Source organism: Mya arenaria, chromosome 15 (genome assembly GCF_026914265.1).
Source record: "Mya arenaria isolate MELC-2E11 chromosome 15, ASM2691426v1".
NCBI classification, from domain to species: Eukaryota; Metazoa; Mollusca; class Bivalvia; order Myida; family Myidae; genus Mya; species Mya arenaria.
Genome location: NC_069136.1, coordinates 2,281,161 through 2,304,533, shown reverse-complemented (window position 1 = coordinate 2,304,533; position 23,373 = coordinate 2,281,161). Strand labels below are relative to the sequence as shown.

At 37.8% G+C, this 23,373-nt stretch overlaps 1 protein-coding gene across 1 annotated transcript in view; it reads left to right on the top strand.

The window, feature by feature from the left end:
• Positions 1–23,373, top strand: part of LOC128220330 (peripheral plasma membrane protein CASK-like) — a 180,666-nt gene that overhangs the window by 36,159 nt on the left and 121,134 nt on the right. The window contains exon 4 of the mRNA XM_052928691.1: positions 14,525–14,630. Within this exon, the coding sequence (XP_052784651.1) occupies positions 14,525–14,630 (106 nt within the window). The remainder of the gene's footprint in view (positions 1–14,524; positions 14,631–23,373) is intronic.

The window sequence follows — 23,373 nt, the reverse complement described above, 5'->3', positions numbered from 1 at the left end:
TTTTCAAAAGGTTTTTCTTTACCTGTTTGAATAGCCAGTGCCCTTTTGTGTGCATCACTAGTTTCAAGGTTTTTTTAAAAAAATACTGTCAAGTTTATACGATTCGCAGCCAGTGACTCAATTATTTCCACAGAATTCTACAAGGGCTGGGACATTTTGGCGCCCTGGAGCAAATTATTTGGGAACACTTTGAAAAAATTGGACTGGCCACCTGGGCGAACTTCTTTTAAATTTCATTCGCCCAGATTGAAAATAGGTCGCATTAGGGGAGTGGGCGAGTGCTAAGTTATATCCCTGCAGTCCTGCAGTCCCCAGTGACACACTCCAGTCCCCAATACAACCCCTATCTCCTGGCTGAAACACAAAAACAATTCACCGCGACAGTTCTTCAGGAACTTTCCATGTGCTGCTTTATAAGTAATTTAATTTGATCCTGGGGTTTGATAAAATGTTGAAGACTGATCGAATGCATGGCCTTAATGCTTTTTGAATTAGAAACTGCAGAATGGATTTTCTAGCTCTGAACTAATGATGCAATATTGTTCCTTTAGTGAAAGGGAAGACAGTTTCAGCACTGTGATGCAAATGGTATTTCATTGCATGAGCCCAAATCCTCGTAATTGTTTGACACTTGCTTTAAGCTTTAAGCTTTTTTTGCATGGGTGCCATTGCATGCTTGCTACATCTGACCAGCATACATGGTACTGAATTGTGCATATTATACATAGAGGGGTAAATGCGAAAAGGTTCTAAGTAACATTAATTAAAGAAGAAGGTAGAAGATTTATTATTTTATTATTAAATTTACTGTCATGCTTTAGGAACCATTATCTTATACCAGTGGTTTTTCCCACCAGTTTGCCAAGAAAATAGAACAAGAATGCTTTTATTAAAAAATTGACAAAAAATATAAAAGAATGTGATAAAGTTTATTTTTTAATTAAAAATATTACACATTTTTTCCCCCAAAAAACTTAGTAGTGACCCTTGTTCAAATACAATTTCTTTTCTTTAAAATTGCCAGTGGTTTGGAATTAAACTAGAATCTCTCTTGAGATGAGGGAAGTTAAGTCTGCCAAGATTTTTGTGGTAAAATTGATTGCATTTTTTCCACATTATGAAGTGAGCTTAAGTTATAATCTCATTTCATAGACTTTATATTAGGTAAAATCTTAATGACTGAGACTGCATGGCTTGCAATGGCCCTTCTTATATCATTTAGATTTTATTTAATATGATCTACCTATTACTTTGATAATGTTTTTTTTCCAAAATGGATCAATCCACTTTCATGAAAGTAATATTTTTTTAAATACAACTTTTATCAGTTAAGTCACCTAGGGTCAATTTTTAGTGTTAATAAAAATGTTGGTATGGTGGGTTTTACCAATAAGGTTATTATGTCAGTTACATGTCGTAATAAGTTTGTGTGTGACTCCTTGGCAGTGTGGGGCGTTCCTCAATATCATTCTATGGAGGTTCATGTAGTCTGGGTCTGTGGTTTAGTGGCAAAACAGTTGACTGTCCACCCAGGTATCACATTTTCATTGGGGAGACATTAGACAGCCGTCCCTAGTGTGACAGTGCTATACGCTGGGGAGACATTAGACAGCCGTCCCTAGTGTGACAGTGCTATACGCTGGGGAGACATTAGACAGCAGTCCCTAGTGTGACAGTGCTATACGCTGGGGAGACATTAGACAGCAGTCCCTAGTGTGACAGTGCTATACGCTGGGGAGACATTAGACAGCAGTCCCTAGTGTGACAGTGCTATACGCTGGGGAGACATTAGACAGCAGTCCCTAGTGTGACAGTGCTATACGCTGGGGAGACATTAGACAGCAGTCCCTAGTGTGACAGTGCTATACGCTGGGGAGACATTAGACAGCAGTCCCTAGTGTGACAGTGCTATACGCTGGGGAGACATTAGACAGCAGTCCCTAGTGTGACAGTGCTATACGCTGGGGAGACATTAGACAGCAGTCCCTAGTGTGACAGTGCTATACGCTGGGGAGACATTAGACAGCAGTCCCTAGTGTGACAGTGCTATACGCTGGGGAGACATTAGACAGCAGTCCCTAGTGTGACAGTGCTATACGCTGGGGAGACATTAGACAGCAGTCCCTAGTGTGACAGTGCTATACGCTGGGGAGACATTAGACAGCAGTCCCTAGTGTGACAGTGCTATACGCTGGGGAGACATTAGACAGCAGTCCCTAGTGTGACAGTGCTATACGCTGGGGAGACATTAGACAGCAGTCCCTAGTGTGACAGTGCTATACGCTGGGGAGACATTAGACAGCAGTCCCTAGTGTGACAGTGCTATACGCTGGGGAGACATTAGACAGCAGTCCCTAGTGTGACAGTGCTATACGCTGGGGAGACATTAGACAGCAGTCCCTAGTGTGACAGTGCTATACGCTGGGGAGACATTAGACAGCAGTCCCTAGTGTGACAGTGCTATACGCTGGGGAGACATTAGACAGCCGTCCCTAGCGTGACAGTGCTATACGCTGGGGAGACATTAGACAGCAGTCCCTAGCGTGACAGTGCTATACGCTGGGGAGACATTAGACAGCAGTCCCTAGTGTGACAGTGCTATACGCTGGGGAGACATTAGACAGCAGTCCCTAGTGTGACAGTGCTATACGCTGGGGAGACATTAGACAGCAGTCCCTAGTGTGACAGTGCTATACGCTGGGGAGACATTAGACAGCAGTCCCTAGTGTGACAGTGCTATACGCTGGCACGTGTTGAAGAACCAGGGTAGCTCATACCAGGATTGTATAAAGTCTGTGTTCTATACCTCTCTATCCTACAAGACTTAAATTGACTCCCTTTGGGGCTCATACATGTATAGACAGGTGGCATTGTTACATAAACATTCTTCCCCACATGGAAAGGAGTTCTTGTTTAGGAGTTCTGAAATCTCTGAGCCAAACTTTTTCAGTTAAAAAGCAATGCATCAAGCGAACATTTGAAAGAAACTGACACGCGAAATTGAGATTTATTTTCATTATTTTAATAATAGATATCGAATTTTATCCAGACCGTTATGTTTATTTCTGAGTATTTATAATTGCCTGTTGTGAATCATTAATCCACCAACCTTCACTTGATACCATCAATGGCCGGCACTATGCACTCATTTCTTTTTGTTGAATGTTATATGGCAATAAATAATTATGACGTTGATTGTTATATTTTCAAATGTCTGTATTTTCTGCAATATTATATTAACATGCAGCATTGCTGGAAATGTAGCCATATGATTCCTTTCATATGAAATATGGATGCAGCGTGCATTATTGTATTGAGACAAGAATGCCATTAGCTAATGCATTTATTATAATAAATTGTCCCACACAAAATGTATCATTCTATTTATATAAGGCCTAAAATAATGTGTGGTTTAGGGCTACATCTTGTCCCAAAACAGCTAGGGTTAAGGTCTAAGGGCCTAGAATTTTTTTTCATATGGCTCGGGTTTCCCGACGCTACCATTTTCAGTTGTTGAAAACTAATAAATAGATTAAAATAAGATATATGTGTTAAGGTTTAAACCAAAAATTAGTTAAACACCAATGTCCAATGATGATTATAACTTTCTTAACTAAAGCTTAATAAAATAAAATAAATAAAAAGCCTACCATCCCTACCTTTTCTGGAAAGGGATGTAACTCTAACCAAACCATTTTTTCTTTTTTTGGCCTATGCATTTTATTATTTTAATTTTAGGCTTTATGTAAGATCGTTGTTATTGTCATCATTTGGTTATGGTTTAAAGTAATCAGTATATCAGTATTTATCAGTATAAAGCTTCTTAAACTACATTGCAACACACATACAATTTATTTATTTTTATACTTGTTTTTATCTAATAGACTTTGAAAATGGGGGGTCGTGCCTTTTTCGAAAGTAGAGTCTGGTTACCTAAACCAGAATTATGTGTTCTTTAGGCCTAGGATGTAGGATGGTAATGGAATGAATGTGAATGATGCTGTATCATAAAACATTAATATTTATACCCTATCTTTAAGCCATTTCCAGCTTCTCAGAGAAAAGCCAGGCCATTTCTAAAAATATGTAATTTTCCAGAAAAGAAGTCAACACAGCTTCTTTATGCTGACAGCCTGAATGAAGGAACCAATATAGTTGGTGGGCAATAGTGATTATTATACAATTAACGCTGCTGAGTCCACTGGCCATTGTCGGACACTGTCGTACTTTACAATCAGACAAATATCATTTGTCATGTAGATGCTTAACATTCTGGTGAGCTCACTCGGGGACATGGCACTGGCATTCCCTGTAGAACTGACTTCATAACTCACCATTATAGCAGTTATTATGGTGATTTCTTAGTAATGGTTTTTGCTATTCCGGTAAAGAACAGCTTAAATCGTTTATTGGTTAAAGATATCATTTTTTGGTTGTCTGTTTAAAAAGGAAAAGTTTACCTTATGTTGTATAGCCTTGGTGTTGTTGTTGAGTTATTTCTGATTGATGAAGTTCTTTTATTTGAGCTTGTTTTAATAAAAAGTATAATACAATGTATTGAATATTCAGCCAATCAGCACACTTACATATCGTTCACAAAACATATTTGTTTGACCTTTTTGGTGTACAATAATACATTGAGAACAATTGTTACAAGTGAAACAAGTTATGCAGTAGTCCAATAAATATATTAAAACAAATATAGTATTTTTTTACCAAACTTGTAAGATTAAAGGCATAATTAATTGTAAAATAAAATATGTTTGAACTGGTGGAGATGTTCCATCGATGATGATATAAATCCTGCTGCTATCCATTTTGTGAAAATTGTTGAGGTTATAATATATAGCTAACTTGGAGAAATTAAACCCCTGGGCCTGTTTAAAATCTTATATCTGAATTAAAATCACAAATGGTTACATGTTCATTTGTTTTATTTCTTCAACTTTGTTTTCAATTTAAATACTTGCCTAAAAGTTTAATTTCTGGGAAAATAAAGCGAAATAATAAAATATTTGACACAAAGATAATTTCAACTTAAATCCTTTGTCTATAGCTTGGTGCCAAAACATGACTGAATCCCTTTCACTATAACTTGGTGCTAAAACATGAGGGAATCCCTTTGACTATAACTTGGTGTCAAACATGAGGGAATCCCTTTAACTATAACTTGGTGCCAAAACATGAGCAAATCCCTTTAACTATAACTTAATGCCAAAACATGAGCAAATCCCTTTAACTATAACTTAATGCCAAAACATGAGCGTATGCCTTTCACTATAACTTGGTGCTAAAACATGAGCGAATGCCTTTCACTATAACTTGGTGCCAAAACATGAGCGAATGCCTTTCACTATAACTTGGTGCCTAAACATGAGGAATTCATTTAACTATAACTTGGTGCCAAAACATGAGGGAATCCATTTAACTATAACTTCATACTAAAACATGAGCAAATCCCTTTAACTATAACTTAATGCCAAAACATGAGCGAATGCCTTTCACTATAACTTGGTGCTAAAACATGAGGAATTCATTTAACTATAACTTGGTGCCAAAACATGAGCGAATGCCTTTCACTATAACTTGGTGCCAAAACATGAGCGAATGCCTTTCACTATAACTTGGTGCCTAAACATGAGGAATTCATTTAACTATAACTTGGTGCCAAAACATGAGGGAATCCATTTAACTATAACTTCATACTAAAACATGAGCGAATCCCTTTGACTATAATTTGGTGCAAAAACATGAGCACATCCCTTTAACTGTAACTCGGTGCTAAAGCATGTGCAATTCCCTTTGACTATAATTTGGTGCCAAAACATGAGCAAATCCCTTTAACTGTAAATCGGTGCTAAAGCCTGTGCAATTCCCTTTGACTATAATTTGGTGCCAAAACATGAGCAAATCCCTTTAACTGTAAATCGGTGCTAATGCATAAGAGAAACCATTTAACTATAACTTGGTGCCAAAGTATGAGGAAATCATTTTAACTGTAACTTGGTGCCAAAACATGAGCGAATCCCTTTGACTATAACTTGGTGCCAAAACATGAGCGAATCCCTTGACTGTAACTTGGTGCCAAAACATAAGAGAATCCTTTTAACTATATCTTGGTGTCAAAACATGAGCGAATCCCTTTGACCATATCTTGGTCCAAAAACATGAGCAAATCCCTTTAACTATAACTTCATACCAAAACATGAGCGAATCCCTTTGACTATAATTTTGGTGCCAAAACATGAGCAAATCCCATTGGCTATAACTTTGTGCCAAAACATGAGCGTATCCCTTTGACTATATCTTGGTGCCAAAGCATGTGCAAATCCCTTTGACTATAACTTGGTGCCAAAACATTAGCAAATCCCTTTGACTGTAACTTGGTGCCAAAACATGAGCAAATCCATTTGACTGTAACTTGGTGCCAAAACATGAGCGAATCCCTTTGACTGTAACTTGGTGCTAATGCATAAGAGAAACCATTTAACTGTAACTTGGTGCCAAAACATGAGCAAATCCCTTTGACTGTAACTTGGTGCCAAAACATGAGGGAATCCCTTTGACTGTAACTTGGTGCTAATGCATAAGAGAAACCATTTAACTATAACTTGGTGCCAAAACATTAGCCAATCCCTTTTACTGTAACTTGGTGCCAAAACATGAGGGAATCCCTTTGACTGTAACTTGGTGCCAAAATATGAGGGAATCCCTTTGACTGTAAATTGGTGCCAAAACATGAGGGAATCCCTTTGACTGTAACTTGGTGCTAATGCATAAGAGAAACCATTTAACTATAACTTGGTGCCAAAACATTAGCCAATCCCTTTGACTGTAACTTGGTGCCAAAACATGAGGGAATCCCTTTGACTGTAACTTGGTGCTCATGCATAAGAGAAACCATTTAACTGTAACTTGGTGCCAAAACATGAGGGAATCCCTTTGACTGTAACTTGGTGCTCATGCATAAGAGAAACCATTTAACTGTAACTTGGTGCCAAAACATGAGGGAATCCCTTTGACTGTAACTTGGTGCTCATGCATAAGAGAAACCATTTAACTGTAACTTGGTGCCAAAACATGAGGGAATCCCTTTGACTGTAACTTGGTGCTCATGCATAAGAGAAACCATTTAACTATAACTTGGTGCCATTAAGGATGAGATAATTCTTTTAACTTTATCTAAGTGCCAAAACCTGAGTGAATCCCTTTGACCATATCTTGGTCCCAAAAAATGAGCAAATCCCTTTAACTGTATCTTCATGCCAAAACATAAGTGAATCCCTTTGACTATAACTTGGTGCCAAAACATGAGCAAATCCCTTAGACTATAACTTGGTGCCAAAACTTGAGCGAATCCCTTTGACTGTAACTTGGTGCTCATGCATAAGAGAAACCATTTAACTATAACTTGGTGCCATTAAGGATGAGATAATTCTTTTAACTTTATCTAAGTGCCAAAACCTGAGTGAATCCCTTTGACCATATCTTGGTCCCAAAAAATGAGCAAATCCCTTTAACTGTATCTTCATGCCAAAACATAAGTGAATCCCTTTGACTATAACTTGGTGCCAAAACATGAGCAAATCCCTTAGACTATAACTTGGTGCCAAAACTTGAGCAAATCCCTTTAACTATAACATGGTGCCAAAGCATGAGCGAATCCCTGTAAGTTTTTCACTGATGCATGATAAGAGGTTTTTCTTGCAAATAGTCACTTATCTATTTACTTATGTTATCACTTGACAATATGCCATGCAAGTTCTAGTTTAATGTAAATCTGTCCCAGGAAAGTAATTTATATAAGTGTCAATGAGTCTTGTTTTCCAGCCCTATGTTTTTGACATGTATCTTATATTGTTTATAAGAATATTAAACTCTTAAGTTCTCAAAGTTTAAAGCTGAAGATTGATCGTTTTGACAACTTGTTTATTTTTTGTTTTTGAATGAGCCAATTTTTGTACAAATGTCTGGAAACCAGTAATATTTGACTGCTGACAAAAGATCAGATGGCAGGTTTATATCATATTTATGTTCGAAAATTGATGTTTGATGATGTTACTTACACTTTAAGAAAATGGAAATACTCGGCAGTTTACCAAGCAATTTAGATCTGTCCCATTTTTCGATTTAGCAATTATGACTGAATTGAAAGCATTGATGCCAACATCGGCCATTCTAAGAAAAAAAACAATAAAAAACTGTCAATCTGTGAGAGTGCAGCTTTAAACAAAGTTCTTGAACTGGCGGTAATCAGACTTAAAACACACCAGCCCTGGCCTGGGTTATGATGAATGTACCATTCTCACAGCACCATGAAGCCAGGGTGCCCTTAGATTTCTGATTTCAATTTTTACTGTTATTTTAAAGATATTTTGATGAGGTGTTTTCCATATTCCCATTATTCAACATTGTCTGAAGGCATTGATCACAGTGACACTGATGAAATTGAAATGACAGATTCTCTTGAAGAATTTCTTGAAAAATGAACAGACTGGTAATTTAGGCATTATTATCTCCAGAAGGGTTGAACTTGAATAGTCATAGGGATTCATTAATTTCAACAATAATTTATACCTTTAAAAAAAAACTATTTCTTGATTTTTAGGAGTGTGAAGCAGGATTTTTCTGTCATGTCTTGATGCAGTAGTTTACAATAGTCAATAAAACAGTATCTGAGATACTATTAAGGATACTATTAGCTGTACCATTGTTATAGCCTTGGTGTCCCTGTCGATGTTGTTGTGCAAAACCTATAACCTTGGCCATACAACTCAAAGCGCTTCAAGATATGATCACCTTTACCGAATTTTCTCGACTATAAGGCGATTCGTTTATAAGACGACCCCCTAACTTTGCTCATGAAATCTGGTGCTTTTTGTTTCGACTCGCTTATAAGACGGGGTCAATTTTTCAGCAAATCTAAAATGCTTGAATTCCTCCGAATGGGTAAAAATGTTCAAGCTCAATGGACAATTATCGACTTTCACGGTAACTGTTTTTGTTTTTCTCAAAGAAAATGGCAGTCAACTGTGAGCTCTCTATTTGGAGGTAGGTTAAAAATTAGTACATGGCTACGCGTTTATATTTGCATGACAGGTCGCTACTTATCGGAATTGTTATAATTAATCAATAACAACTTATGTTTGTTTTTGTTTATTATTTTCAGTGAAGACACCCCTGAAGTTCTTCGGCATCAATAAATATTATAAAAGAATTACGTTTATGTTTTTAATTCGTAATATCAAATAAGCCAATCAACTGTATTGTCGTGTCTAAAACCTGCATAAGTTTGCCTATCTTAACCTTTTTGAATGGTCGACCCAATTAAAATCAAAAGATTGACCATTTTGTTGTGATCAATAAACCACAAATAACACCATGAAAATAAATGGCTTCAATAACATAACTGCGAAAACCGAGGTAGTGAATGAAAATGTTTTTGTTTAGCAATAGTGCCCCTTGATTGCCGACGAACATAAAGGATTCATATTCACATTTTCATTTATTTGCTTAATCAAATTGACAATTAGGTACCTACATCATATTAAGATTCCAATTTAATGATTTGATATATCTGTCAAACTAATTATACTGACACGCGCCATGAGAAAAATGCAGATCAAACGGTACACTGTGTGACGTAAGAGCACACGCGGTGAAGATATTTTGTGTTGTTGTTTACTTAATCGCCCCATACTTGTATCAGCAGACGATATACTGGATAGACGAATACCCTATGTAAAATTTTACTGATTTTGACTTGAATCTTTTTTTTTTCATATTTTATCGACTCGCTTATAAGACGGGTCCCCTACTTTGGGGATAAAAATCGGGACCCAATTTCCCCGTCTTATAGTCGAGAAAATACGGTGTATCTAATAATCTACCAAATTTATATCTTCATATATGAATCTTTGAGGCTATAGGTAGAGGAGTAAAATGGCATATCTATGAAGCTGTTAATTGATGAGTAAAACATGTATCTTTGAGGCAATGGATTGAGAAGTAAAAGGCGTATCTATGAGGTCATTTATAGAGGAGTAAAAGGCGTATCTATGAGATCATGGATAGAGGAGTTAAAGGCGTATCTATGAGGTCATTGATAGAGGAGTAAAAGTCATATCTATGAGGCTATGGAGAGAGGAGTAAAAGGCGTATTTATGAGGCGTATCTATGAGGTCATTGATAGAGGAGTTAAAAGGCTTATCTTTGAGGCTATGGATAGAGGTGTAAAAGGCTTATCTATGAGGCTATGGATAGAGGATTTAAAGGCTTATCTATGAGGCTATGGAGAGAAGAGTAAAAAGCGTATCTATGAGTTCATGGATAGAGGAGTTAAAAGGCTTATCTTTGAGGCTATGGGTAGAGGAGTAAAAGGTGTATCTATGAGGCTATGGGTAGAGGAGTTAAAAGGCTTATCTTTGAGGCTATGGAAAGAGGAGAAAAAGGCGTACAGTCAAACCTGGTTGAACGGTCACCTCCCTTAAATGGCCACCTGCCTTGACGGGCCACTCCAAATCCCCCCCGTACGTTTTTACTATATAATGTACGTGCATTAAGCGGCCAACTGTCTAACGCGGCCACGGCCACTTATTTTTGTCCCCATGAAGCCATATTAACACTATTTAGCGGCCACTTAAATCCCTTGTCACTGACACTTCCGCTTATAAATTTTTCCAATACACAGCTGTAATTGCGTATAGAAGTTTACGGAAAAGAACGACGGCCTCAGGATCTCCGTCATCCAATGAAAATGAATATTGCATCACACGATTGCCATGCGTGTTTACTCATCAAGAAATCATGTTTATTACACGTCGGCGAATGTTTTGATCAGAATTGACACAATTAATGACACAATTGATAAGATAATTAAATAATTACAAAGATAATTATTAAATACCGACAAAAACACCGTTTTTTATGAGTTCACAGTTTGCATTGTCATTCGAAGGCGTTAAACGAGTTACGATTTTATGCACTTTAATATTATTTTTCAAAGTGCACGGATTTATATTTCTACGCACGGATATTTACAATGCATTGTTCTTGATATTTTTTTTACCTTTAATTATGGCTGAAACTAAGACTAATCGAAAGTGTTTGACTCTAAAAGAACGTGTCGATTTTATAAAGTTATGAGAAAACGGCCGTAGTGCAAAAAGTGTTGCCAAGGAATTTAACTGTGGAAGGACTCAAATCAATTTCTTACTTAAGCGTAAGCGTGAAATGTGTAGACTGATATGTGGTGTGTTTTGTTTATGCCTTGTATCAACATTTATCTATTGTATTTTATTTATAAATTTGAAATAAATTTATTTTATCTATACAAACGTATTTGTATTCAACCTTCTTCAATAATATTGATACAGATGTTACTGATTGTGGTGTGAGGTGGTGGTTAAGATACATACTCCATCTCTGAATAAAGTTAAAGGCCGAAATGTCAAACCTGGATTAAGTGGCCACCTGTCTTAAGCAGCCACTTTGATCATTTCCCAAGGGTGGCCACTTAATACAGGTTTGACTGTATCTATGAGGCTATGGATAGAGGAGTAAAAAGCATACATGCCATATCCCCCGGCGGGGGGAAAAATCCCCCGAAATTTCGATCCAACCCCCGGTCTCCCGGCGGGAGATAAAAATCCCACGGAATTTAAAAAAAAAAATATTTTTTTTTTTTTTGAAATTTTACATCAGGCAATAATGACAAAGTGAAACCACAGTATCTGAGTGTAACTGAATGTACAAATCCACAAGGGTGAAATGCCAAAAGGAAACTTTTACAACAAGTGATCAATTACTTTGTAGTAATTATCAAAGGCAAAGAAATATTACTATTTTGGAAGGAAGAAATTAATAATATTAATTCTATTCTCTTATTGTCTGAAAGTCATCAATGCTGATAGAATTAAGTACAATTTTTTAAAAGGCTTTGGAGGAAGGTAAATTTAATTTAATTGTTTCGAAAACATATTTTTGCAATGACATATTTTGTTCTGCAAGTGCATTACAGTATGACATAACAGTGTATCATAAGAATATGATAAATCATGACATAAAATAATTCAGTATAATGAAAAAGTTAGGAGGTTTTCAAAGCAAACTATATCATATGTGAATACATTTGTTCATACTTGCGTCTAAAAATACTTTAATATTTCGCCAACTTAGATCTGCTAAAAAAATCCCCCTGAATACAACCAAAATCCCCCTGAATATCAGCCTTTTGAACAAATCCCCCTGAATGGTCTCCAGAAAATATGGCATGTATGAAAAAGGCATATCTTTGAGGTCATGGATAGAGGAGTAAAAAGGCGTATCTATGAGGCTATGGATAGAGGAGTAAAAGGTGTATCTTTGAGGCTATGAATAGCGGAGTTAAAAGGCTTATCTGTGAGGCTATGGATAGAGGATTAAGTCATACCTATAAAGCTATGGATGGAGGAGTAAAAAGGCATATCTATAAGACTACGGATGGAGTGTAAAAGGCATATCTATGAGGCTATGGATAGAGGAGTAAAAGGCGTATCTATGAGGCTATGGATAGAGGAGTAAAAAGGTGTATCTTTGAGGCTATGGATAGACTAGTAAAAAGGTGTATCTATGAGGCTATGGATAGACGAGTAAAAAGTCATATCTATGAGGCTATGGATAGATGAGTAAAAAGGCGTATCTATGAGGCTATGGATAGACGAGTAAAAAGGTGTATCTATGAGGCTATGAGTAGAGGATTAAAAGTGATACCTATGAAGCTATGGATAGAGGGTAAAATCTGTATCTATGAGGCTATGGATAGAGTGTAAAAGGCATATCTATGAGGCTATCGATAGAGGGTAAAATCTGTATCTATGAGGTTATGGATAGAGTGTAAAAGTCATATATATGAGGCTATGGATAGAGGGTAAAAGGCATATCTATGAGGCTATGGATAGAGGGTAAAAGGCATATCTATGAGGCTATGGATAGAGGGTAAAAGGCATATCTATGAGGCTATGGATAGAGTGTAAAAGGCATATCTATGAGGATATGGATAGAGTGTAAAAGTCATATCTATGAGGCTATGGATAGAGGGTAAAAGGCATATCTATGAGGCTATGGATAGAGTGTAAAAGGCATATCTAAGAGGCTATGGATAGAGGGTAAAATCCGTATCTATGAGGCCTTGGATAGAGGAGTAAAAGGTGTATCTTAGATGCTAGGAGTAGAGAATTAAAAAGATGAATCTTTGAGGCTAATGGATGGAGGAGAAAAAAGTTAATAATGCCTAAATTATCCGTATTGACACTGTATTGTTTAACTGACCATGTTTGACAAAGTGATTTAATTTGAATATCAGCACCAGCCTCTTACCCTGTGCCATTATTTAATAAATGCTTCGTACATATAAATCCAAGTGTTGGAATGGCCAAATTAGCCTAAGATAAAACCTTAGCAAAAATAAAGTGCTCAATATATTGTATTTTTGCTGGCGCCTGGTCAATTCTTTAGATGACCAGAATATGGTGACTGGCTGTGATTTTCTTTTTTTTTATGGATATTTGATGTGACCATGACAAAAAGATCAGTAATGCAAAATCAATCCCTTTTCAATTAGGCTATTTCCCCTGGTGACATGTAACAGACAGTGCACATAGGGTTTCAATTCCATAACCCCATAACCAATAATGTCTTCCGTATTATATTACCTAGAGATATACATTTTTTTCCAGGAATATAAATTTATTTGTTAATTGGTAGTTTGTTATTCAATGCGCTTTTTTAATAAGTGACCATGATCAAAAGCCCCACAACTGTCACTGAAATGTTTGTTGAATTATGTCCCCTGTTTGACGGAGACAGAATGGGCAAGCACTGGCAGTTCAGATTATTAAGCAGGCAAGCATTTTCATTTGCAGCATTTTTCAAATGTCATGATATTTATTTTCTAAAATGGGCACAACCATGCATAACATATTAACACTTTCCAAAATATGCACCCTAGAACATCAGACGTCTTGTCATCTTATAGCACATCTTACTGGCTGTGTGTCTTTTATAAGGGTTTGATTTTTTCAGTGCTTTTTGAAAATTACCTTTACCCTTTTAACATTTGCAATGTGTCTAATTTTCAGACCTTGAGAAGGAGGCAGGTTACAATCTGTCACATATTGAAGCATCCCAAAATTGTGCTCTATGTTACATTTTGGGCACATGACAATCACCATTCGACATTTGAACCAATCAGAGTTACACTTATTTTATAATGTATGTAAGATACATCTGTATTTCAGGAGGCAGACAATAAGTGTCACATGCTGAACTTACCTCCACATTGTGGTCTACGCCACATTTTGTGGACTATGCAATCATCATGTGACACTTATTGACCAATCAGCATTGCGTCATGTCACACTTATTGACCAATCAGCATTGCGTCATGTGACACTCATTGACCAATCAGCATTGCATCATGTGACACTAATTGACCAATCAGCATTGTGTCTACATATAAGATGTGTAATATATAACTATATTTCAGACCTGAAGAGGGAGGCCAGTATCTGTCACATGCTGAAGCATCCTCACATAGTGGAACTGCTCGAGACATACAGCTCAGATGGCATGCTCTACATGGTCTTTGAGTAGTGAGTACTTTTTTTGTTTGTTGCATACAATACCAACCAAGCATTTTTTCGCAGATATTTCTATACATTGAGTCTAAATAAGTTTTCTTTCCAGTACATTGAGGACTACCTTAGTATTAACTGTACCAATCACTAAGTTATAATTATTATTCAGCATTACAGCATTAAGGATTTTTGCTGGATAATAGTACATTTATTAAGCAACTTGATTTGTCATCTGCAGAATGGAACATTTTCATTATCAAAGTCTTGGGGAAATATTGTGTTGAAATGTCTTTTATAAAATGAGAGATTATGTTCGGTTTTTACAACAGAGATGGCGAAGCATCCATGTTCCTTCAATGATACCAAATTAGACCGTTGGGAGAGATCATTTTCCTGTAAGCCAATTTGTTTTCCAAAGAGTGAACACATTTCAATTACATGGCAATTTTCCTGTGCTGTGACCTCTGATTTAATAAACAACTGGTTTATTGTTTGTATGATGTGAACCAGATCAGATAGACAATTTCTGCATATGGTAATGTTGTCATGGTAACGGTTCTCAGTAAAATATCAGCTGGATTGAAAATTACCTTGATTGACTTGTCCTGTGAATTTCAATAATGTGAGAAATAAAACAAAAAAATGCACATATTATTTTATGAAATTATGGAATTAAATCCATCCTTTCAATGAGGAAGACTTTTCTTATTTCTTGGTGTGTGTGTGTGGGTGGGTGTGTATGTGTGGGTGATAATGGGGATGTGGGATTGGGTGGAGGTAGGGGGGAGGAGAGGAGGGTTGTTGGAAGATACATTTTATAGTATGGTCTTTAAAATAAGTGTGCAGGTTCTGTAAGGTATTTTTATAAGCAGATTGTAAGTCAAACAATAGTTAGTCAACAGAATATAATGCTGAATAAAAATAATCCAAATAACTTAAAACCACTTTTTAAGTGCCCATCCAGACATTCATAACAATAAGATGAATACCCATTATTTCTTTTTCATGTTGCACTTAGTTATCAATGTAATGTTACAGATGCAATTAATGCAGCATCAATTAATCTAAAGTTTTTGTAGGTGACTTGTTGTTTTCAGGTAACACTGAATAATTGAATTCATTGTCTCCAGTGTTTTCTATTATGTTTTGCGCCTAACAATATCAGAACTTGAATCTGTGGAAAGGCGACAAAAATTGATTTATAAATTATATTTCTCTGTATTGCAGTTAATAAAATGTGCGTTACATGTGTTACATTATGCAGGGTCAGTGAGTTACAAATTTCTTGCACAGTTTATGCAAAACCAGGGGCTTGCCTCAGTTCATTGCTTAAACTAAACAGAAATCATTGTAGCTTTGTGTCCTTTGTCTACAGGCTTCATCGACATTAACCTTGGGTTCTCAGATTCTTGTACTCATAACAGTCCATGGACCAACATTATTGCCATTTTACTCACAGATTTTGAAAGAATCATTGTAGAGAAGATGGATGGATACTTACTTGTTCTATGTTGGCATCTAAGACCCTTCTAAAGAGTTCCCAGCATTTGACACACTAACAGTGTTCCGAGATCCCGAGGACATCAAAATTACATGGAGGGACTTAACATCCTCAAAGTCACATGCATTGATCGCACACAATAATTTTTGGCAGAAAAGTTCAGACATAAACAATTTCATTTCAAGTGGAAATTAATCAGAAATAAGATAATTATTTTATTTGTTGATTATTTTGTGCAAGAGGGTAATAATGTGCACACCACTGGTTCTGCTAGTCATCTCTCATTTGATTCATTTCTATTTTATACTTTTTTTATTTTGGTTGAAAACTGAGATATGCTTACGCCTTCTTTTTTTTAACCTCTATAGCATGCAAAATAATGATAAAATTGCCAAAACATGCAAACAATGAAATCCTGTTGTGTACTCAATGTGTTTTCATCTCTGATTCCTACTGCATGCTATTTGGATTTAAAGTTTTTGTTGTTGTTGTTTTTGAAACTTTCAAGCAGTTTTTGTAAACATTTTGAAACTACAAAACTCAAGAATTAAGACCTTCTACACCATTCATCATAGTCAGTGTATGGCCATCAGACACAGTCAGTTTAAGGCCATCAAATACAGTCAGTGTAAGGCCAGCAAACACAGTCAGTGTAAGACCATCAAACATAGTCAGTGTAAGGCCATCAAACATAGTTAGTGTAAGGCCATCAAACATAGTCAGTGTAAGGCCATCAAACATAGTCAGTGTAAGGCCATCAAACATAGTCAGTGTAAGGCCATCAAACATAGTCAGTTTAAGGCCATCAAACATAGTCAGTGTAAGGCCATCAAACATAGTCAGTGTAAGGCCATCAAACATAGTCAGTGTAAGGCCATCAAACATAGTCAGTGTAAGGCCAGCAAACACAGTCAGTGTAAGGCCATCAAATATAGTCAGTGTAAGGCCATCAAACATAGTCAGTGTAAGGCCATCAAACACAGTCAGTGTAAGGCCATCAAACATAGTCAGTGTAAGGCCATCAAACATAGTTAGTGCAAGACCATCAAACATAGTCCATGTAAGGCCATCAAACATAGTCAGTGTAAGACCATCAAACATAGTCAGTGTAAGGCCATCAAACACAGTCAGTGTAAGACCATCAAACATAGTCAGTGTAAGGCCAGCAAACACAGTCAGTGTAAGACCATCAAACATAGTCAGTGTAAGGCCATCAAACATAGTCCGTGTAAGGCCATCAAACATAGTCAGTGTAAGGCCAGCAAACACAGTCAGTGTAAGGCCATCAAACATAGTCAGTGTAAGGCCAGCAAACACAGTCAGTGTAAGACCATCAAACATAGTCAGTGTAAGGCCATCAAACATAGTCAGTGTAAGGCCATCAAACATTGTCAGTGTAAGGCCATCAAACATAGTCAGTGTAAGACCATCAAACATGGGTCAGTGTAAGGCCATCAAATACAGTCAGTGTAAGGCCATCAAATACAGTCAGTGTAAGGCCATCAGACACAGTCAGTGTAAGACCATCAAATATAGTTAGTGCAAGACCATCAAACATAGTCAGTGTAAGGCCATCAAACACAGTCCGTGTAAGACCATCAAACACAGTCAGTGTAAGGCCATCACACATAGTTAGTGCAAGACCATAAAACATAGTCCGTGTAAGGCCAGCAAACATAGTCAGTGTAAGACCATCAAACATAGTCCGTGTAAGGCCATCAAACATTGTCAGTGTAAGACCATCAAACATAGTCAGTGTAAGGCCATCAAACATAGTCTGTGTAAGGCCATCAAACACAGTCAGTGTAAGGCCAGCAAACATAGTCAGTGTAAGGTCTGCAAACATAGTCAGTGTGAGACCATCAAACATAGTCAGTGTAAGGCCAGCAAACACAGTCAGTGTAAGGCCATCAAACACAGTCAGTGTAAGGCCGTCAAACACAGTCAGTGTAAGGCCAGCAAACATAGTCAGTGTAAGGCCATCAAACATAGTCAGTGTAAGGCCATCAAACATAGTCCGTGTAAGGCCATCAAACACAGTCAGTGTAAGACCATCAAACACAGTCAGTGTAAGGCCATCAAACATAGTTAGTGTAAGGCCAGCAAACACAGTCAGTGTAAGGCTATCAAACACAGTCAGTGTAAGGCCAGCAAACATAGTCCGTGTAAGGCCAGCAAACACAGTCAGTGTAAGGCTATCAAACACAGTCAGTGTAAGGCCAGCAAACATAGTCAGTGTAAGGCCAGCAAACACAGTCAGTGTAAGACCATCAAATACAGTCAGTGTAAGGCCAGCAAACACAGTCAGTGTAAGACCATCAAATACAGTCAGTGTAAGGCCAGCAAACATAGTCAGTGTAAGGCCATCAAACATTGTCAGTGTGTGGCCATCAAACACAGTCAGTGTAAGACCATCAAACACAGTCAGTGTAAGGCCATCAAACATAGTCAGTGTAAGGCCATCAAACACAGTCAGTGTAAGACCATCAAACACAGTCAGTGTAAGGCCATCAAACATAGTTAGTGTAAGGCCAGCAAACACAGTCAGTGTAAGGCTATCAAACACAGTCAGTGTAAGGCCAGCAAACATAGTCCGTGTAAGGCCAGCAAACACAGTCAGTGTAAGGCTATCAAACACAGTCAGTGTAAGGCCAGCAAACATAGTCAGTGTAAGGCCAGCAAACACAGTCAGTGTAAGACCATCAAATACAGTCAGTGTAAGGCCAGCAAACACAGTCAGTGTAAGACCATCAAATACAGTCAGTGTAAGGCCAGCAAACATAGTCAGTGTAAGGCCATCAAACATTGTCAGTGTGTGGCCATCAAACACAGTCAGTGTAAGACCATCAAACACAGTCAGTGTAAGGCCAGCAAACATAGTCAGTGTAAGGCCATCAAACATAGTCAGTGTAAGGCCATCAAACATAGTCAGTGTAAGACCATCAAACAAAGTTAGTGCAAGACCATCAAACATAGTCCGTGTAAGGCCATCAAACACAGTCAGTGTAAGACCATCAAACACAGTCAGTGTAAGGCCATCAAACATTGTTAGTGCAAGACCATCAAACATAGTCTGGTAAGGCCATCAAACACAGTCGGTGTAAGACCATCAAACATAGTCCGTGTAAGGCCATCAAACATAGTCAGTGTAAGACCATCAAACATAGTCGGTGTAAGGCCATCAAACATAGTCAGTGTAAGGCCATCAAACATAGTCAGTGTAAGACCATCAAACATAGTCAGTGTAAGGCCATCAAACATAGTCAGTGTAAGACCATCAAACATAGTCAGTGTAAGACCATCAAACATAGTCAGTGTAATGCCATCAAACATAGTCTGTGTAAGGCCAGCAAACACAGTCAGTGTAAGACCATCAAACATAGTTAGTGCAAGGCCATCAAATACAGTCAGTGTAAGGCCATCAAATACAGTCAGTGTACGGCCATCAAACATAGTCAGTGTAAGGCCATCAAACATAGTCAGTGTAAGACCATCAAACATAGTCAGTGTAAGACCATCAAACATGGGTCAGTGTAAGGCCATCAACTACAGTCAGTGTAAGGCCATCAAATACAGTCAGTGTAATGCCATCAGACACAGTCAGTTTAAGGCCATCAAATACAGTCAGTGTAAGGCCATCAAATACAGTCAGTGTAAGGCTATCAGACACAGTCCGTGTAAGGCCAGCAAACATAGTCAGTGTAAGGCCAGCAAACACAGTCAGTGTAAGACCATCAAATACAGTCAGTGTAAGGCCAGCAAACACAGTCAGTGTAAGACCATCAAATACAGTCAGTGTAAGTCCTGCAAACATAGTCAGTGTAAGGCCATCAAACATTGTCAGTGTGTGGCCATCAAACACAGTCAGTGTAAGACCATCAAACACAGTCAGTGTAAGACCATCAAACAAAGTTAGTGCAAGACCATCAAACATAGTCCGTGTAAGGCCATCACACACAGTCAGTGTAAGACCATCAAACACAGTCAGTGTAAGGCCATCAAACATAGTTAGTGCAAGACCATCAAACATAGTCCGTGTAAGGCCATCAAACACAGTCAGCGTAAGACCATCAAACATAGTCATAAGGCCATCAAACATAGTCAGTGTAAGACCTTCAAACATAGTCAGTGTAAGGCCATCAAACATAGTCTGTGTAAGGCCATCAAACACAGTCAGTGTAAGGCCATCAAATACAGTAAGGCCATCAAACATAGTCAGTGTAAGGCCATCAAACATAGTCAGTGTAAGGCCATCAAACAAAGTCAGTGTAAGACCATCAAACATAGTCAGTGTAAGACCATCAAACATAGTCAGTGTAAGGCCATCAAACATAGTCTGTGTAAGGCCAGCAAACACAGTCAGTGTCAGACCATCAAACATAGTTAGTGCAAGGCCATCAAATACAGTCAGTGTAAGGCCATCAAATACAGTCAGTGTACGGCCATCAAATACAGTCAGTGTAAGACCATCAAACATAGTCAGTGTAAGACCATCAAACATAGTCAGTGTAAGGCCATCAAACATAGTCAGTGTGTGGTCATCAAACATAGTCAGTGTAAGGCCATCAAACATTGTCAGTGTAAGGCCATCAAACACGGTCAGTGTAAGGCCATCACACATGGGTCAGTGTAAGGCCATCAAATACAGTCAGTGTAAGGCCATCAAATACAGTCAGTGTAAGGCCATCAGACACAGTCAGTTTAAGGCCATCAAATACAGTCAGTGTAAGACCATCAAATACAGTCAGTGTAAGGCTATCAGACACAGTCAGTTTAAGGCCATCAAATACAGTCAGTGTAAGGCCATCAAATACAGTCAGTGTCAGTGTAAGGCCATCAGACATTGTCAGTGTAAGGCCACCAAACATAGTCGGTGTAAGGCCATCAAACACGGTCAGTGTAAGGCCATCAAACATAGTCCGTGTAAGACCATCAAACATAGTCAGTGTAAGGCCACCAAACACAGTCAGTGTAAGGCCACCAAACATAGTCAGTGTAAGGCCACCAAACATAGTCAGTGTAAGGGGCTTCAAACTTTGTATAAGAAAGAAGTATGTCTAAACAGTAAAGGAGCAAAAAGGATTTTACAGAAAACCTGGGAAACAGGAAAGCAACTGGGAATGATTTTATGCTCAGTAAATCTTAGTTGTCTTTCTTGCAAGTTTTTGTTACTTCCGTTAACATTTTGCTGAGTATTGTCTGATTTCTGTCCCTTTGCAAATCTTGGCGAATGTTTTCAATAATATTACATATTTTTTATAGGCATAAGAATCTGACAGCTTTGTTTTCCAGAAAAAAAAACAGCATCCACATGAAGTGTTTGCAATTAGATTATATTGAATGACATGTTTGTCATTGATAAAAACTATTTGCATAAGGTCAAGCAATTAGCATGAAGCGGATAGGATTAGGGCAAAAGATAACTTGGACCTTACTTGTCAAAGCGCAAATCTTTTTCGCTATTGAATGCAATGCCTTTCAAAAAGGTTGTATAACATGACATTAAACTATTAAGTGAATGTAAACAAATATCTGTTTCATATAACAAAAAGTACATTTTTATTATACTGCCTAAATTTGATGTCTATGCACAGATTCAAATTATACCAGGTTTTTAGATTAAATGAAAGTTGTAACACTTGCTAGTGATTATGTCTCCCCCATTCATTGGGAGACATATTGTTTTTGCCCTGTCCGTCAGTCAGTCTGTCAGGCCATCAGTCAGTCAGTCAGTCAGTACGTCACACTTCGTTTCCGCTCAAAAACTAAAGAACGCTTACACCCAGGAACTTTATACTTGGTATCTAGTTGGTCATGACTAGAAGGTGACCGCTATTGATTTTGAGATCAAAAGGTCAAAGGTCAAGGTTACCTTCAGGTAAAAAAAGACATGTTTGCAGTGACCTTAAGCTTAAAAATGGTTTCTGCTCAATAACTAAAGAAAGCTTGTACCCAGGAACTTAATACTTGGTATGCTAGTTGGTCATGACTAGTAGATGAATCCTATAGATTTTGAGATCACTAGGTCAAAGGTCAAGATCGCCCTGACCTTGAGGTGAAGAAACGGTTTCCGCTCAACAACTAAAGAACGCTTGCACCATGAAACTTCATACTTGGTATGCTAGTTGGTCATGACTAGAAGATGACCCCTATTGATTTTGAGATCACTAGGTCAAAGGTCAAGATCGCCCTGACCTTGAGGTGAAGAAACGGTTTCCGCTCAATAACTAAAGATCCTTTGGGCCCAGGAACTTCATACTTGGTATGCTTGTGGTTCATGACTAGGAGATGACCCCTATTGATGTTGAGATCAAAAGGTCAAAGGTCAAGGTCACCTTCAGGTTAAAAACGATATGTTGGCATTGACTTTAAGCTTAAAAATGGTTTTTGCTTAATAACTATTGAACGCTTGTACCCAATAACTTAATACTTGGTATGCTATTTGATCATGACTAGTAAATGACTCCTATTGATTTGGAGATCAGTAGGTCACAGTCACCCTGACCTTGAGGTGAAGAGATGATTTTCGCTCAATCACTTAAGAACGCTTGCACCCAGGAACTTCATACTTTGTATGCTAGTTGGTCATGACTAGTAGATGAACCCTATTGTTTTTGAGATCACTAGGTCAAAGGTCAAGGTCGCTGTGACTTTGAGGTGAAGAAACGGTTTCTGCACAGTAACTGAAGAATGCTTGCACCCAGGAACTTCATACTTGGTATGCAAGTTGGTCATGACTAGTAGATGACCCCTATTGATTTTTTGATCAGTCCATTAGTCAGTCAGTCTGTCCGTCAGTCTGTATGTCACACTTTGTTTCCGCTCAAAAAATAAAGAACGCTTGCACTCAGGAACTTCATACTTGGTATGCTAGTCGGTCATGACTAGTAGATGACCCCTATTGATTTTGAGAATTGTTGGTCAAAGGTCAAGGTTGCCATGACCTTGAGGTGAAGAAACAGTTAATGCTCAGTTACTAAAGAACACTTGCACCCAAGAACTTAATACTTGGTATGTAAGTTGGTCATGTAGATGATCCCTATTGATGTTGTGATCAGTTGGTGAAAGGTCAAGATCACGATGACCTTCAGCTGAAAAATGGTTTCTGATCAATAATTTAATAACGCTTGTGCCCAGGAACTTCATACAATGCAAACTTCGTTTACATTTTCCAAGATTAATCAACAACACTTTTTTCTCTTCACTATTTAATACGGGTGAATAAACCATAACTTAACTGTTTGTTCGTCTCCAGTC